This window comes from Hesperophylax consimilis, chromosome 24 (genome assembly GCF_061612785.1).
Source record: "Hesperophylax consimilis isolate HC1 chromosome 24, BYU_Hcon_1.0, whole genome shotgun sequence".
NCBI lineage: Eukaryota > Metazoa > Arthropoda > Insecta > Trichoptera > Limnephilidae > Hesperophylax > Hesperophylax consimilis.
This window is the reverse complement of record NC_142859.1, coordinates 15917297-15933336: the sequence shown is the minus strand read 5'-3', so window position 1 is coordinate 15933336 and position 16040 is coordinate 15917297. Positions and strand designations below refer to the sequence as shown.

The following is a 16040-nucleotide window of genomic DNA, read 5'->3' as shown; positions in this document are numbered from 1 at the left end:
AATATATTTAAAATGTTTTTTTTCCCGTCGTGCCGTCGATTTTTTGGATTGCTTCATGTAATACGAGATTTATTCATAAATATCGTTTTTGATCATATAATTTTTGGATAATATCGAAGAAAATATGTTTTAGAAAGTTAGTAACCCATTGGATTAATTACATTACAATAAAAATTATAATTATCACATCATGGCATCGGGACGTTGGGAATGTCCGATGCGACAGAGGAAATGTCCAGTCGGACACCGCAAATATCCTGTCGGACAGGGGAAATGCCCGGTCGGACACTGCAAATGTCCTGTCGGACAGGGGAAATGTCCGGTCGGACCCTGCAAATGTCATGTCAGATAGAGGAAATGTCCGGTCGGACACTGCAAATGTCCTGTCGGACAGGGGAAATGTCCGGTCGGACACTGCAAATGTCATGTCAGACCGAGGAAATGTCCGGTCGGACACTGCAAATGTCCTATCGGACAGGGGAAATGTCCGGTCGGACACTGCAAATGCCATGTCAGACAGAGGAAATGTCCGGTCGGACACTGCAAATGTCCTGTCGGACATTAGGAATGTTCGATAGGACATTTGCAGTGTTCTATCGGAGAGAGGAACAAGCGTAGTTGAATTATTGAAGCTTATAGGATTGATCCTCATAAACAAATCAACTCCTGTTAAGTATCAAAAAGTACATACGAAGTGACAAAGTATATTTAAAGTCAGTATTTCCATTCGACATTGGGAATTTATTTGTTTTTTTCAATTTTTTAGGACTTATCCCAATAAAATACAATTTTTTTTAAATGTTTTTACTTTGAGAATCTTTTGGCTCTTTGGCGTTATATTATTTCACCCAAATATTTAGATTTTTTACGACTTATCCCAACAAAATAATTCTTAAAATATTTGAAAATAAATGTAATTACTTTGACAATCTTTTGGTAAGAGTATAATATTATTTCAGCAAACTTATATGTAATATTGTTGATATTTTTTTATTTCCGAACTACATTTACATATATACTTTGCAATTTAATTTCGATTTAAAAATGAAATCATTTGGTGGTATGGGAGAGGAAACATTTTTCTCAATGACGAGATTTATGTTGGGGTGATGTGTGTTCCTCTCATTGTCCACGCGTTGACTATTACAGAATGGTTTTATATAAAATATCTTTCCATTGACCTAATAATATCTACCTATTAAATGTAACTTTTGTTAGTATTAAACTGGGCGAAGCCCAACCAAGTGCCGCCCGCAGGGCCTAGCAGCAAAACACCCGTGGAGCGGGTTTTTAACTGCTAGTAGTGATTATTACCCTGGTGCGCCCGAGGTTCTACATAATTACGTTCATATTCATTACATTTACAGATGTTCTAAAGCTATTCAAGATTACAAAATGTTTTAATTATGCACTTATTCTTCTGCAAAATGTAAGTAGACTTGCTTGCTGATGTGAAATAATTAAATTATTCCTGAACGTGGAAAAATGTTTCAGCATTTGTTTTTACCGTTCACTGAATCCAACATCTACATCGTATTCAATTAATAATAACCAAATTGTATTAGTACAATTCATCAAAAACCTTGTAGTTATTTTAGACAGGAAACTTACCTTTGATCATCAAATAAGGCTATGCACATTTTAGGTTTCGTAATACGTAACATCCTTTGTGAGATCGCTGCTAGAATTTGTATCTCTTTTTACTTGTAACTTACACCGCTTGGAGAAAGTACAAAGGTAGTTTCTTTAATATGATCAGGTTACCACCATAACACGGAAATTTTCCTAGCTTGGGGTATTTTAGTAATAAATAAAATACAAGTTGAGACAACCTGTAATTGAAAGCTGCTACAAAACATTAATGTCTAATTTCAAACAACATCTACTTTCTCCCTGGAGAACTATTAATAATATTCTTAAACTTTATGGACTGCCCTAAAATGTTAAGTGTCCCTGTTAAATTTACTTGACTCCACTATCTTTTCAACTGTGACAACCATAGCACCAACTATTCGTATCACTCCCTACAAGCGCGATTTCACCGAACTGCCAATACATACACAGACCTTTTCAATATATTTAAAACCTCTATGTCCTATCGATCAAATATTATAATGTCACATCAGAAAGAATCCGCCAAAAACTAAAATAATTACTTATGAAAATAACTGATATGTTATTTCTGTTTGTAAATTTTTGAGAAGTAAAAAGATCTTGTAAAAGCTCTATGGGCGTTCAATAGATGAATACATAAATATTTTTTAAACAATATTTTAATAGTTAAAACAAAGTTACATTATGGATGTTTGTCAGATGGTGTGTTAAAAAAATAGGAGATATTGGTGGTTTACGGTTGATGTATTATTATTTTTTTTATTTTCCAATGGATTATTAATATTTTTCATGAAACTGTGAAAATGTAATTCACGCACAAAGAACTAAAAGTTTATTTTTTACTCATCAATATTTTCTAATGGTAGATTTTGTCTTTGTTACAGGTGAATGTGGTGCTCTTGGTTGCTCCAAAAGCTGCCTTCACGGAGGAAAGTGTATGAAGCACTGCTTGTGTCCGCTGGGGTATGCAGGGGATTACTGTGAGACACAACTTGACCTTCAGGTATGTTAAGTGTTCATGTCCTTGGAAGAACATCTACTGTATTTATGGAGGGAAGGGTATGAAGCAATGCTTGGGCCCCCTGGGGTATGTGGGAGACTACTGTAAGACGCAACTTAAGGCGATGCACTACGTCGTGTAATATTTAAAAATTGAGCCGCTATCAATAACAACCCTTACTTAGATGGCAATAAGGTTTAAATTCCCGCTTACCATCCGTCTGTTTTGATTTATGCAAGAAAAAAACATGGCCAAAAAGTGCCTTTTATTTTATTTTGTGGATGTTCAGGCATAAATATTTTTTTTCCGATCATTTTATAAATAACTTAATTTGCCACATTATACAACTTAATTTGCCACATTATACAATAAAATCATAACTGAAAATGGGTTCGTAAGTAGGAGATTTGAACTTAAAAACGATTTTCATAGGCCTTATACATTATTTTTTAAGGGCTTATAAAAAGACTTATCTCGATTATTTCAAAGGCCAAGATGTATTCTACTTGTAGTATTTAATCAAAGCATCTGAAACATTTCTAAAAACACATGATTTTGCATTACTACGTATGGCATCGCCTTAAATTTCAGGTATGTTTAAAATATTAACACTTTTCATAAAGCTCAAGAGTTCGCATTTTAAACTTTTACACTTTTTGGGATTAGAAAATTGTAATTTTAATAGAACAATTTAGTTTGAATAACACTTTATTTAGTACGTAACTTAATACCTAAACCAACCAGTTTAGGTTCCGCCTGAACCTTCCACAGGGTTTCATGAAAACGTACTAAAATAAATAAAAAATTATGCCAACCATGGTTTTGATTAACTCTGATATTGGGTTTATTATTATAAAGTAACTTACAAGTATTAGTAGATCGTTCAATTAGATTTATCGAACACCCCAATTTTAAACAAGTTTCCCTTCCATACACCCACTCTTACCCCCTCTGTCCTACCAACCTTCCGCTCCCTTACCCTCGCAAAAGGAGATTTTCTTTCTCCTGCTTCTATTTAAAAAAAAAAAGTGAAACCGCATAGGAGTCCCAACTGCTCCCAATCGTATGAAGCCAGTGAGACTATGGAATCCCCAATTGGGGTATGTTGTGATGCTGAAGGTAACATTTTTTCTTTGTTATTGGATTTTTTTATTCTCTAAATATGCATTTAAAATACAAATATAAATAAAAAAATATTTTTAAAATTGCAAAACTGCAATCGTACCAGACACGCAGGTTTGGAAAGACATACAGTGTTGCGTCTTCCTCTATTTCAACGTAAGTCTTGATTTCCAACTCGTCCTTGCCATCAGGAGTCAGTGAGACAACCCCATTTGAGGTGTGTTGTAAGGCTGTTAGGATTGCAGAAGGGATGGAGAGGAGGGGTGGAGGTATTTATATCTAGTCACCCTTCGATCGTGCGGGCAGTCTATGTTTCATACGCATAATTATTTTAGTATGTTTTATGAAACCATAAGGAAGGTTCAGGCGAAACGAAACCGGTTTGTAATTGTATCAGTTGACACTCAAAAAGCCGTATCCAAGTTAAGTTATTTAATTTATTTTATTTAAAAAATGATTATTCAAAGAATGTTGTTGATGAATGAAAGTTCCTAGTAAAATTTGTAATTATTACATTTTTATTCTAAAAATTAACAAAAGTAAAGTTACTAAAATAGAATCAATTTGTTTATAAATTGAAAATTGAACCTCGTTGTTCTAAAAATTAACAAAAGTAAAGTTATTCAAATAGATCTAACTTGCTTTATAAATTGAAAATAAACCATTGTTGTTCTGAAAATAAACACAAAATATTTTAATTAGATCTTTGTTTCATAATTTATTATCTGCAAACTTACCTACTTAGAAGTAAAATTCCTTTACAGCGACTGAGAAGACAGAAATGTATTTTGAACAAAAAGTAAGATAAAACCTCGTTGTCCCAATGGAACGTGTTCGCGCAATATATATGGGATTGTTAGGTATGCATCCACAGGCTTAATGGACAAGTGTAATGTCAATACCAAATCCTGCAAATGTCCTACCTACCCTTTTACCCATCCCAAAATGTCACCATATTAAAAATATTGTTGCGACACATGTAAAATCTGACAAGTGGTGTCAGTTGCTTATCAGAGTTCGGAGTGATAATTAATATCAGACAGGGCGATAATACATATATTTTGTGAAGTGAAATCAACCAATACTCCTGGAGACGTGTGATAGTCATCAACGGGTGAGTCCATCTTTCCTGCATTCCAATCTGGGCTTATCTTGTGCTCCAGAAGCCCAGATTTATACCTTTGATTATTGCACTGTCCATCGGGTTTGTCGGATGCATATATCGTCCCATACCTATCATTCGGAGTAGTTTGGGACTGGTCCTTTGGGCGTGTGGCATATCACACCACCTCTAAAATATATAGTGGAGTCGCAGCTTCGCGACACCATTTTTGGTTCTTTCGAGCCGGATTACCAACGGGGTATTTAAAATTAACATATTTAAAGTTATAAATAAATATTATTTCCTCTTTATACTTTGTTAATTTGTATGTACTAGGTTGCATTTGTAATTATTGTTGTGTTTAAATTCCTACATACAATTAATCATGGCGACTAGCGATAGTACTCAGGATATTAAAATCAAGTTAGTAGAATCGAAGATTAATTTGATGCATAATCGTGTTAAAGAATTATACGAGAAAGCGAAAAGTATTGCGGACAGGGAGACGAGAAGTTCGGAGGATTTTCTTAAACAAACGGTTAATATAGCTACATATTATGCACAATTTAACACATTTTGTGATGAATTTCATACACTTCAGTTGAAAAAGGATTCAAATTACAATATGAATTTCGATTTATGGAGTAAATTCGAAAATAAGTACTGTTTTGTAGTTTCTATACGCGAAAGCATTATAGCAAAGCAAGATTCATCACGTGATCGACAGAAGTTAAATAATTCACCATTAATTAAACTCCCACCGATCGAGATGCCATCGTTCGATGGTAATCAAGAGAATTGGTCGATATTTTATGAAGCTTTTAAATTAAACATTCACTCAAATCAAAATTTGAATACGTCGCAAAAGATGCAATATCTGATAGGGAAACTCCAAGGAAAGGCGTTATTAGTTTTTGCGGGAATACTTCCGAACGAACAAAATTATTTTTTAATTTGGGAAGCTCTCGAAAAGAAATATCAGGACAAACGCGTGCTAGGTACCTTTTATCTGAACAATATTTTGAATTTAAAATTATTGGCACCTAGTAACCCAAATGAGTTAAATAATTTTATCGAAAGGTTTGCGTCTTCCATAGCTGCACTCAAGGAATTAGGTATTGATGACCTAACCGATTTTATAATATTACATGTTGCACTGAAAAAATTAGATATACAGTTGGTGCAAAATTTCGAAATGTCTATACGGGAGAAAGCTATACCTACATATACCGATTTAATAGAATACATTCGGTCGCATGTCAAAATCCTAGAACGAACTGGGCAAAATGATAATAAAGTTGTTAATAATAAAAACAAAGTTACGCATTCATTCGCTGTGGTCGAACAGAAGTCAAGTAATAATAATCGTAATAGGTGCCGGAAATGTAATCATTCTGATCATGTTGAATTGTTTAAATGTGAACAATTTAACGAATTAAGACCAAATGCTCGCTTTCAGTTTGTGAAATTAAATAATTTATGTGTAAACTGCTTAAGCGATAAACATAAAACTGTGAAATGTCCATCTAAATCGGATTGTAGAATTTGTAAAAAACGACATCACACCGCTCTGCATTTTGAGAGCACGGTGAATACTGAAAGTCAATCGAAAAACGAAGCCATTACATTAATAGCGCGTAATAATAAACATTATAATAATTTTTCTGCGGGTAATATAGCTACAAATGTACTACTGTCAACCGCGCAGTTATTTGCTTATGACAATAAAAATAATCAAGTAACCGTAAGGTGTTTAATTGATTGCGCCTCGCAACAAAATTTAATCAGTTTAAACACTTGTAATGGATTAAATCTTAAAATAATTCAGTAGTTAAAAGTGTTGGTTCAGTAGAGACACCAATATTGGGACACGTTGCGTTAAAAATTAAATCCCGCGTTTCAGAAGATACTTATAAAATTAGTCTATTAGTTGTCGATAAAATAACTGATAAGCTTCCTACACAACATGTTGACACAAAGTCATGTGAGCATTTAGTGGGTTTAAACTTAGCGGATGAATCCTGGAACGTTCCATCCGATGTTGATATCTTATTAGGTGCACAGTTATGTCCATATATTCTGCTGGGGAATAAGGTTTTATCTAAACATAATACGAATGCACCACCGGCTATACAGACAGTATTCGGGTATATTGTAATGGGTGAAATACCTACGTGTACGCCGGAGGTTTCGTGGACGTTCGGCCCCATAACCAATGTAGATTTATATAATGCGTTATCCAAGTTTTGGACGATGGAAGACATGCCTATTAAGTCGTTGATGAGTGCTGAAGATGCAGAATGTGAGAAAATGTACCTCGAGTCAGTCCAACGGGATGAATCGGGAAGGTATATTGTATCTTTACCGTTTAAGATAGATCCTAATAATTTAGGTGATTCGCGCCGTGTCGCGCAGCGTCGATATGAATATTTAGAACGGAAATTTAATACTTCCCCAGAATTGCATTGCAGTTATAATGAAGTAGTTTCTGAATATCTGGAAAAGGGATATATGAGGGTTGAAGTTCCGTCTTCATCTAATATTGATGAGGGATATTTCATTCCTCATCACGCAGTAATTCGTAAAGATAAATCAACAACTAAAACTCGTGTTGTATTAGATGCAAGTACAAAGACCAGTTCAGGGTTGTCACTTAATGATATTTTGTATACAGGTCCAAATTTGCAATCTAATTTATTTACACTTTTAATTAAATTTCGCTTATTCGCTGTAGCATTAACCGCAGATGTTAAGCAAATGTATCTACGTATAATGGTAACGGAAAGCCATCGAAAATATCAAAAAATTCTTTATAGATTTCACAAAGATGAACAAATTGGAGTTTATCAATTTAATTCACTCGCGATTGGTTTGAACTGTTCACCATTTCTAGCAATGCGAACTATACGGCAGCTAGCGAGCGATGAAAGAAATTGTTATCCGAAAGCGGCGGAAGTTGCAATTAATGATTTATATATGGACGATTTTGTATATTCTGTAAATACTATAAGTGAAGGCATCACTTTGGCTACAGATTTAATGGCGATGTTCAAGTGTGGAGGATTTGAATTAGTCAAATGGTCGAGTAATTCTCCTCATTTACTGGCCCAATTACCAGAGTCGCACCGCGCGACAATGGATTTTTCGGATAAATGTAGCATTTTAGGATTAAAATGGGATCCGATATCTGATTGTTTTCGATTTATGATATGTCCGACGGAGGAAAAAACTATATGTAAAAGATCAATTCTTTCCACAATAGCTCGTTTATTCGATGTATTAGGTTTGGTTGCTCCGGTAATTTTATATGCCAAATTACTTTTACAAGAGCTGTGGTTAGAGAAAGTAGGATGGGACGAGGAACTACCCCAAAGTATTGTTAATAGATATGTCAAATTCAAGGAAGAATTACCGATGCTTTCTAATTTAAATTTACCTCGATATTTGGGAGTAAAGGAGGACTGCACGATAAATATTATCGCCTTCGCAGATGCGAGTATGAAAGCATACGGTTGTGTAATATATCTTCATGTCACGGATAAGGGTGGCAACACTACAATGAATTTGATATGTTCTAAATCCAAGGTGGCCCCTCTGAAAACAGTGTCGCTCGCTCGATTGGAATTATGCGCTGTGCTTATTTTATCTAGACTCGTTAGATCTATTATAGATACTTATAGAAATCGCGTTTCGATAAACGATATATTTGCTTTTTCAGATTCAAAAATAGCACTTTCTTGGATTCACTCGTCCCCTCACCGGTGGCAAACTTTTGTAGCTAATCGAGTTAGTGAAATTCAGGAAAATTTACCCGCAAAACATTTTTATCACATAGATGGCGTTACCAATCCTAGTGATTGTTTATCACGAGGACTACTGCCTGCTCAGCTGGTCGATCATTCTCTTTGGTGGCACGGTCCGCCCTGGGCTGTGAACCCAGTATCCGAGTGGCCTGTCGAAAAATTTTCCCCCTCACGAGAGGAGGAGAATACTTTGGAATTGAAAAAATCGCATACATTTACGATAACGTCAATAGAGGAAAATTCTCCGATATATAATCTCGCTTTAAAAATTTCCTCATGGCCAAAACTGCTGAGAATTGTGGTATATATTTTACGATTTATGCGAAAGTTATCACGCTCAACAGTTATAAGTTCCACGGAATTAAACATTGCTGAAATGAATGTATTAAAAGCTTTACAGAATAGGTATTTTAGTGCCGATATACAATTAATACAGAGGGATAAATTATGCTCACCTTCAATCCGAAAACTAAACCCGTTCTTAGATAATAATGGCTTGTTACGTATAGGTGGTAGATTAACAAACGCGAATATACCTTTTGAAAACAAACATCCAGTACTTCTGCCAAGACAGGATCATATTGTCGATATAATTATAGACTTTCACCATCGTGTGAATTGTCATACTGGTGCACATCTCCTTATGTCAATAATTAGACAGCGTTATTGGATCTTATCGGGGAGAAATCTAATACGCAAAAGAGTACATGCTTGTAATTTCTGTTTTAAAACTGCACCTTCTAATATTATACCGCTAATGGCAGATTTACCTACAACTAGAGTTCAGGAAGCAAAGGCATTTACACATACGGGTGTAGATTTTGCCGGACCAATAAATATAACCCTTTCTAGGCGTCGTGGGGTAAAAAGTCAAAAGGCATATATATGTCTATTTATTTGTTTAACAACGAAGGCTATACATATGGAAGTGGTATCAGATCTAAGCACGGACAATTTTTTAAACGCATTTAAGAGTTTTCTATCCAGACGCGGACCGGTTTCGTGTATGTACAGTGACAATGCGACAAATTTCATAGGCGCAAAGAATTGTCTGGATGACTTATATAATTTTTTAGAGGCAAATTCAACTAAAGAAGTTCTTCGCAATGAATTTAACAATCGGAGAATTGAATGGAAGACGATTCCACCCCGCGCTCCTCACTTTGGAGGATTATGGGAGTCAAATATTAAATGCATTAAATCGCATCTGTATAGGGTTGTGGGTACTCAACTTTTATGTTATGAAGAGCTTCTCACAGTTCTGACACAAATAGAGGCTGTACTTAATTCACGGCCATTATGTTTATTAAGCAGTTCTCATTATCCAGAAGCTCTTACTCCGGCTCATTTTCTGATGTCTACCCCGATTCAGCATCTACCTGCTTATGATTTGAATAATGAACGCATTAGTCTACTGAAAAGGAAAGAGCTTTTGGACCACCTCGTTCAATCTTATTGGAAGAAGTGGCATATAGAGTATCTTCACTCTCTGCAGATGAGAAAAAAATGGAATAGTCCCGCGAATAACATTCTAGTAGGTACCATAGTATTGGTGCATCAAGAGGATGCGCCTCCACTTTATTGGCCGGTGGGCGTTGTTGAGGAGGTGTTCCCTGGTAAAGACGGAGTGGTTCGTGTCGCACGCGTAAGGACCCCTTCCGGGAACTTTAAACGACCAGTCGTAAAATTGTGTCCTTTGCCTACACAATAATTATTATTTCTTTATTTCATTATTTTATAAATTTTCGTTTTAACTTTGTAATATTAATAGCGTATTGATAAGAATATTTATATTTCATCTTACTTCGTTTTACATTTAATTCTTTACTTTATTTGAAAGTACTTAAAATTTCGGAAGGTACTTTCAACGCCGGGAGAATGTTCGCGCAATATATATGGGATTGTTAGGTATGCATCCACAGGCTTAATGGACAAGTGTAATGTCAATACCAAATCCTGCAAATGTCCTACCTACCCTTTTACCCATCCCAAAATGTCACCATATTAAAAATATTGTTGCGACACATGTAAAATCTGACAAGTGGTGTCAGTTGCTTATCAGAGTTCGGAGTGATAATTAATATCAGACAGGGCGATAATACATACATTTTGTGAAGTGAAATCAACCAATACTCCTGGAGACGTGTGATAGTCATCAACGGGTGAGTCCATCTTTCCTGCATTCCAATCTGGGCTTATCTTGTGCTCCAGAAGCCCAGATTTATACCTTTGATTATTGCACTGTCCATCGGGTTTGTCGGATGCATATATCGTCCCATACCTATCATTCGGAGTAGTTTGGGACTGGTCCTTTGGGCGTGTGGCATATCACACCACCTCTAAAATATATAGTGGAGTCGCAGCTTCGCGACACCAGAACGATTTTTCTAATTCGTCGAATAATCGCTTTTACCTTAGTCTGAAATAAATAACTGGCCTACGGACCTATCACACGCTGTCCGATGTCAAAATTAAATACGGTTGACTTTTGACACTCAACAATAATTGCCATTCAAATATATGTTGACATACTTTTACCTTTGCGCACAAATACACAAGAATATAGCTAATTGTGAATGAATGAAACAATGAAAAATGATTAACTAAGCGAGGCTAGCAGTTCACAATGGAGTGCTGATGTCCACACTGATGTACGGCAGCGTCACGGGGAAAGGGCAGAGGAAATATGAAAGTAGATTGAAAGCTGTAGATCTGAACCCTGAGTGAGGAGTGTGTGTAATGAAAGCATGTTTGATCATGTTTCAAATGTGAATATTTATTTATTTTTTAACGCCCAGAGGGCTTTTACATGGTTGGTCGTATAATTTTAATTTGACAAATACTTTGAAACATAAAAAATAAGAATAAAATTACATTTGATAAAAGCTATGCAACAAGTCATACAAACACAAGAAACAAAAACAGAAAACTACAGCTATTTGTAAGTTTACATGATGTGTTTAGGAGTATTGTTGAAATAAATGTTTTAAATGATCCACAAAACTTGCCAAGTTGGTATTGAATATGTCAACATCACCCAAGTAATGATTTCCCATGGTGTGAAGTCGTTGTATCGGAGAGTGGGCAATGTAGTTACGCTTATGTGTGCTGCTGTAGAATATTGTATTTTGTCGTGTTGTTACTGTGGGTGAATGTATGTTTATAAGTTGCAGGAGTTCACAACAGTCGAATTTAGAGTTAAGTGTTTTGAATAAGAACGTTAAATCGTTTATTTTACGTCTATCTTCTAATGTATGTATTTTTAGAGTATTTAATAAGAAATTGTATTTTAAGTCTTCGACAGGGATATTTAATTTAAAATTTATAAAACGTAGAAATTTTTTTGTATTCTCTCAATGTTGTTAATGTGAATTTTGTAAGATGGAGACCAAACTACTGAGTTATATTCAATTAGACTTCTTACTAGAGATACGTATAATAGTTTAATGGCTTGTAAAGAATTAAAGTTTTTAGTTGTTCTTAATACGAAGCCTAGTGTTTTCATACCTTTGTTTACGATTTGATGGATATGATTGGTGAAACTTAGTTTTTCGTCCAAAATAATTCCAAGATCTCTCATTTCCGTGACTCTTTCTAAAGCTATGTTATTGATGGAATATTCGAATAAAACAGGATTTTAGTTTCAGAAGAAAGTCAAGGTTTTGCACTTTACTACATTTAAAAATAAATTATTTTGAACGCACCAATTTCTAAACTTACAAATATTTGATTGTAGTATATTGCAATGATTTATATCAGTTATTTTCTTGTATAGTTTGATGTCATCTGAAAGAATGTCATATCCTGAAAGAATGCAAAAATGTAGCGAATGAGATAAAGAAAAGGATGGTAAGATGGTATGGGCCTTTGGGCGGATAAATGGAGGAAAAGAAAGGATTGCAGGAGAAGATATGCCAAAAAAATTAATGGTACAGGATGTCTGGACTTGTCACTACTACCCTTACTGGTTGCCCCCCCCCCCACACACCCGGCGTCGAACGTCAAAAGTTGTTGGTATTTTAAAGCATCCACAATATCCACATAAAATACAGAGTAACTACAACTTTTTGGGTAAAAATAGGTGTTGAAATCTATCTCGTACCCAAACTACCAGTAAAAAATGTATAATATTCCTTAAGTATACGTATATAACAAGTCAGTGCTTAGGAGAAGGAGTAATGAATTAAGTTTTGCACTCACTACAAGTCTGCGAAAGGAAGGAGAATTATCGCAAAGCATTTCAACTAAGAAGATTTCCAACTAATCTTTAAAATACTCTGAACATTAACTCCACTGCTGCACTTATCTGCCACCTGTCTGTAATCCCTTAAACTAGGATCTAATGCACTTTAAGAGAAAATAAAGGTCTTGGGAGAGAAGATAGAACATGGTGGAAGAACTAAGAAAATAGGGCACAAAAATAAGAGAGAGGAAATGGTAGTGAAAGATTTAGCAGGTCGTTTAACGTATATCAATCCCTTTCAATAAAGGAAAATGGTTGGTTGCGATCTTAGAGAAAGAATTTATTGTTGGAAAGAAAATTTAACCGATAAAAATAAAAAAAGTTTAATGAAACGGAGGAGAATATGTTAAATAAAATCAATTTGAACGTACATGGACAGAAAACTATTTTCACCCTCACAATAAATTAACAGGCCTTATTATTAAAACATTATATATTGTCGATTCAAAGAATTTCCATTGTATTGCAAAAATATTCCGATTTTCATGAACACATGTTCCGACATCATGATAAAATAAATTCGTAAGGCCTGCAATCACGTTTTTAACTGGAATTTCCAATAATTTGACAAAATTCTTAATAAATTAGCTATAGTTGTTTTTTCTCCATGTACAGGTGTGATAATGCATTTTGAATCAGTCAACAGTATTAAGTATCACGAATTTTACATGCGATAGGATAATTTTCTTATTAATGGTGGGTGATTTTCATATTTTAATTGTCATTTTATTTAAATTCTTTTACCTTACAAACCGTGTCTTGAGTCTGAATACTTCACTGCTCAACATAAACACTCAACCACGGCAATAGGCCCAACTTTGCTGGCTATTCCCAGTTTGAATTCACCTTTTGGACAGAGAAATATTAAATTTCATGCTACGAATGAAAAAAATGATTATTGCTGATTTATTAAAATCCTGTTGAAAACGGGATAACAGGCCTCTTCCTATTAAAATGTTAGTACTTTCATAATACGTTGTAACACGTGTTCAATCACTTGCGATTGTCCTGTTAATATATAGTGATGAGATAAGAAAATATAATGATTTTTATGAACACGTGTTCCGACGTTACGTTAACATATTCTTTTTATAATAAATGTTTAACTTGAAACCTATCCGATGTGTTTTGAGATTTTCAAGGCCAAATGTACTATAGTGATTTATTTTTGGGTTATTATGCCGTTCCGCACTCCTTCCTTCTTTAGCCAATGTTTCGGACATCAATGACATCTGCCCTTATGATGGACACTGTAAGGAGGTAGCGCGACACGGCAAAATACCCCAAAAACAAATCAATATGAAACCTATCAATTCATTCGGTAAGGGTCTGCAGTCTCGTTTTAAATAGGAATTCGAATAATATGAAAAGATTATTAACAAATTAGCAATATTCTACATCAGTAAGTTTTCTCAGTGTACACAGGATGTTAAGGGACGTACTTGACTTACTTTAATCAGTGATTTCTGACATTATTTGTAATAAAAAATGTTAATTACATTTTGTTCTCCAGAGGTATTTTTCATTTTCAACTTAAGGCGAAGCTTAATGCCAAATCACTATTTTGATTAATCTTTATAACGTATTGGGGTACATTATGAATACCAAAAAATATGCTTTAGATAAATCGAAAGTTTTCCTATCGCTTCGTTTGAGTAGAATACAAATAAATAAAAAATGACTCATAAAAAATATAAATTCAAACTACTTAAAAAAAAATTTTTCAATAGAAATGTATGAACGCGTAAAGGAAACAACTTTTTTAAAATACAGTATTATAGCTAAGATTTTTTATAGATACAGTATTATAGCTAGATTAAGAATTTTTAACCATGTTCTTGAATGGATTCAACGAACCAAAAGTTTTTTTTTATATTTTCACCGTGCATATTATAAAGCAACGGAGCTTTATAAGAAAAACTCCTTTGTCCTAAGGATGTTCTGGTATTCAACGGCTGATACATTAAAGAAGAACCCATTTTAGTTACATCATGTACAAACAAAACAAATATAGAAACTAATCAATTCGTCTTGTTGCTTGTTGTTCCCACTTATTTGCTTCTCTGAGTAAATATAAATCATTCTTTACTCTGTGATCGAAGCCTTCTAAGTATCCCCACATGGTATACGATTGCAAATAATGGTAGCGCATGCAACTGGAAGAATTAACTTCCAAGAGTATTGGGTGTCGTTAGTCGTTGACGCTGAGGGATTAGCAGTAAACATTAACAGTCACATAGTAAACAGTTAAAGTGGGTGGGCGTGGCACCCAGACAGTAATAGGGAGTAATTGAAAATAGGGGTGAAAATAACAATCAACTGTGAAACTTTACACTAAAATGGGGACGACCATTACAGAAATTGTCTCTAAACAGTAAAAACTATTGAAACATGCTAAAACCAATAAATTTTTTGTGGTATTTTTAAAGATCAAAAGCGTTTTTTAGAAACAATATTTTTTATGCTTAAATATCGCACAAGTGCTCTGAGCTGGTGAGACAATGATATCTCCAATATTTGCGTATGTTGTTAAGATAGGGGAGTGAGATGGGAAAGGAGATGAGGGAGAGGAAGTAATCAAAAGTTAAGGAAACTAATATCAAGAATTTATTGTAAATATTTTTAATTCGTACGACTTAATTATTTTTTTGATAATTTAAAAAATTAAATTGAATTAAATTCTTTAAGGATTTAGTTTTTTTGTGACAGCTGTTACGGTGTTCAAAGCTAGCTTTATAGCTGTCTCAGTGTATGAGGGAGTAAAAATAGTATTTTTGGACTAAGTCATCGATATATAATAACAAAAGCTTAGTTGTTACCCTCTCGTACCTAATTCGTATTTAAAAATCACACTACAAAAAATATCACGATACAAATCCACATCAAATTCCGATGCCTCGCTTTGAAAGCCTCGATACGGGCATAAACGCCAAATTTTTCTTATGCATTCAATAATATTATCATTCAATTTACAAAAAAAAAACAGTTTATTCATAAGCAAATTCTGCTATGTAATTATTAAAACCCGTGACATCGGTTTCGCCTTTCGACTGCATTATCAAACTGTGATGAGGACACTTACAGACGATTTATTATACCATTTTCATATAGGTACTTATGATGAAAACAAATTGATTTTATTTTTATTACCTACGC

General features: G+C 34.4%; 1 protein-coding gene across 1 annotated transcript in view; it reads left to right on the top strand.

The window, feature by feature from the left end:
* Positions 1 to 16040, top strand: part of SP2353 (EGF like, fibronectin type III and laminin G domains protein pikachurin) — a 400085-nt gene that overhangs the window by 354577 nt on the left and 29468 nt on the right. The window contains exon 8 of the mRNA XM_089646527.1: positions 2499 to 2617. Within this exon, the coding sequence (XP_089502653.1) occupies positions 2499 to 2617 (119 nt within the window). The remainder of the gene's footprint in view (positions 1 to 2498; positions 2618 to 16040) is intronic.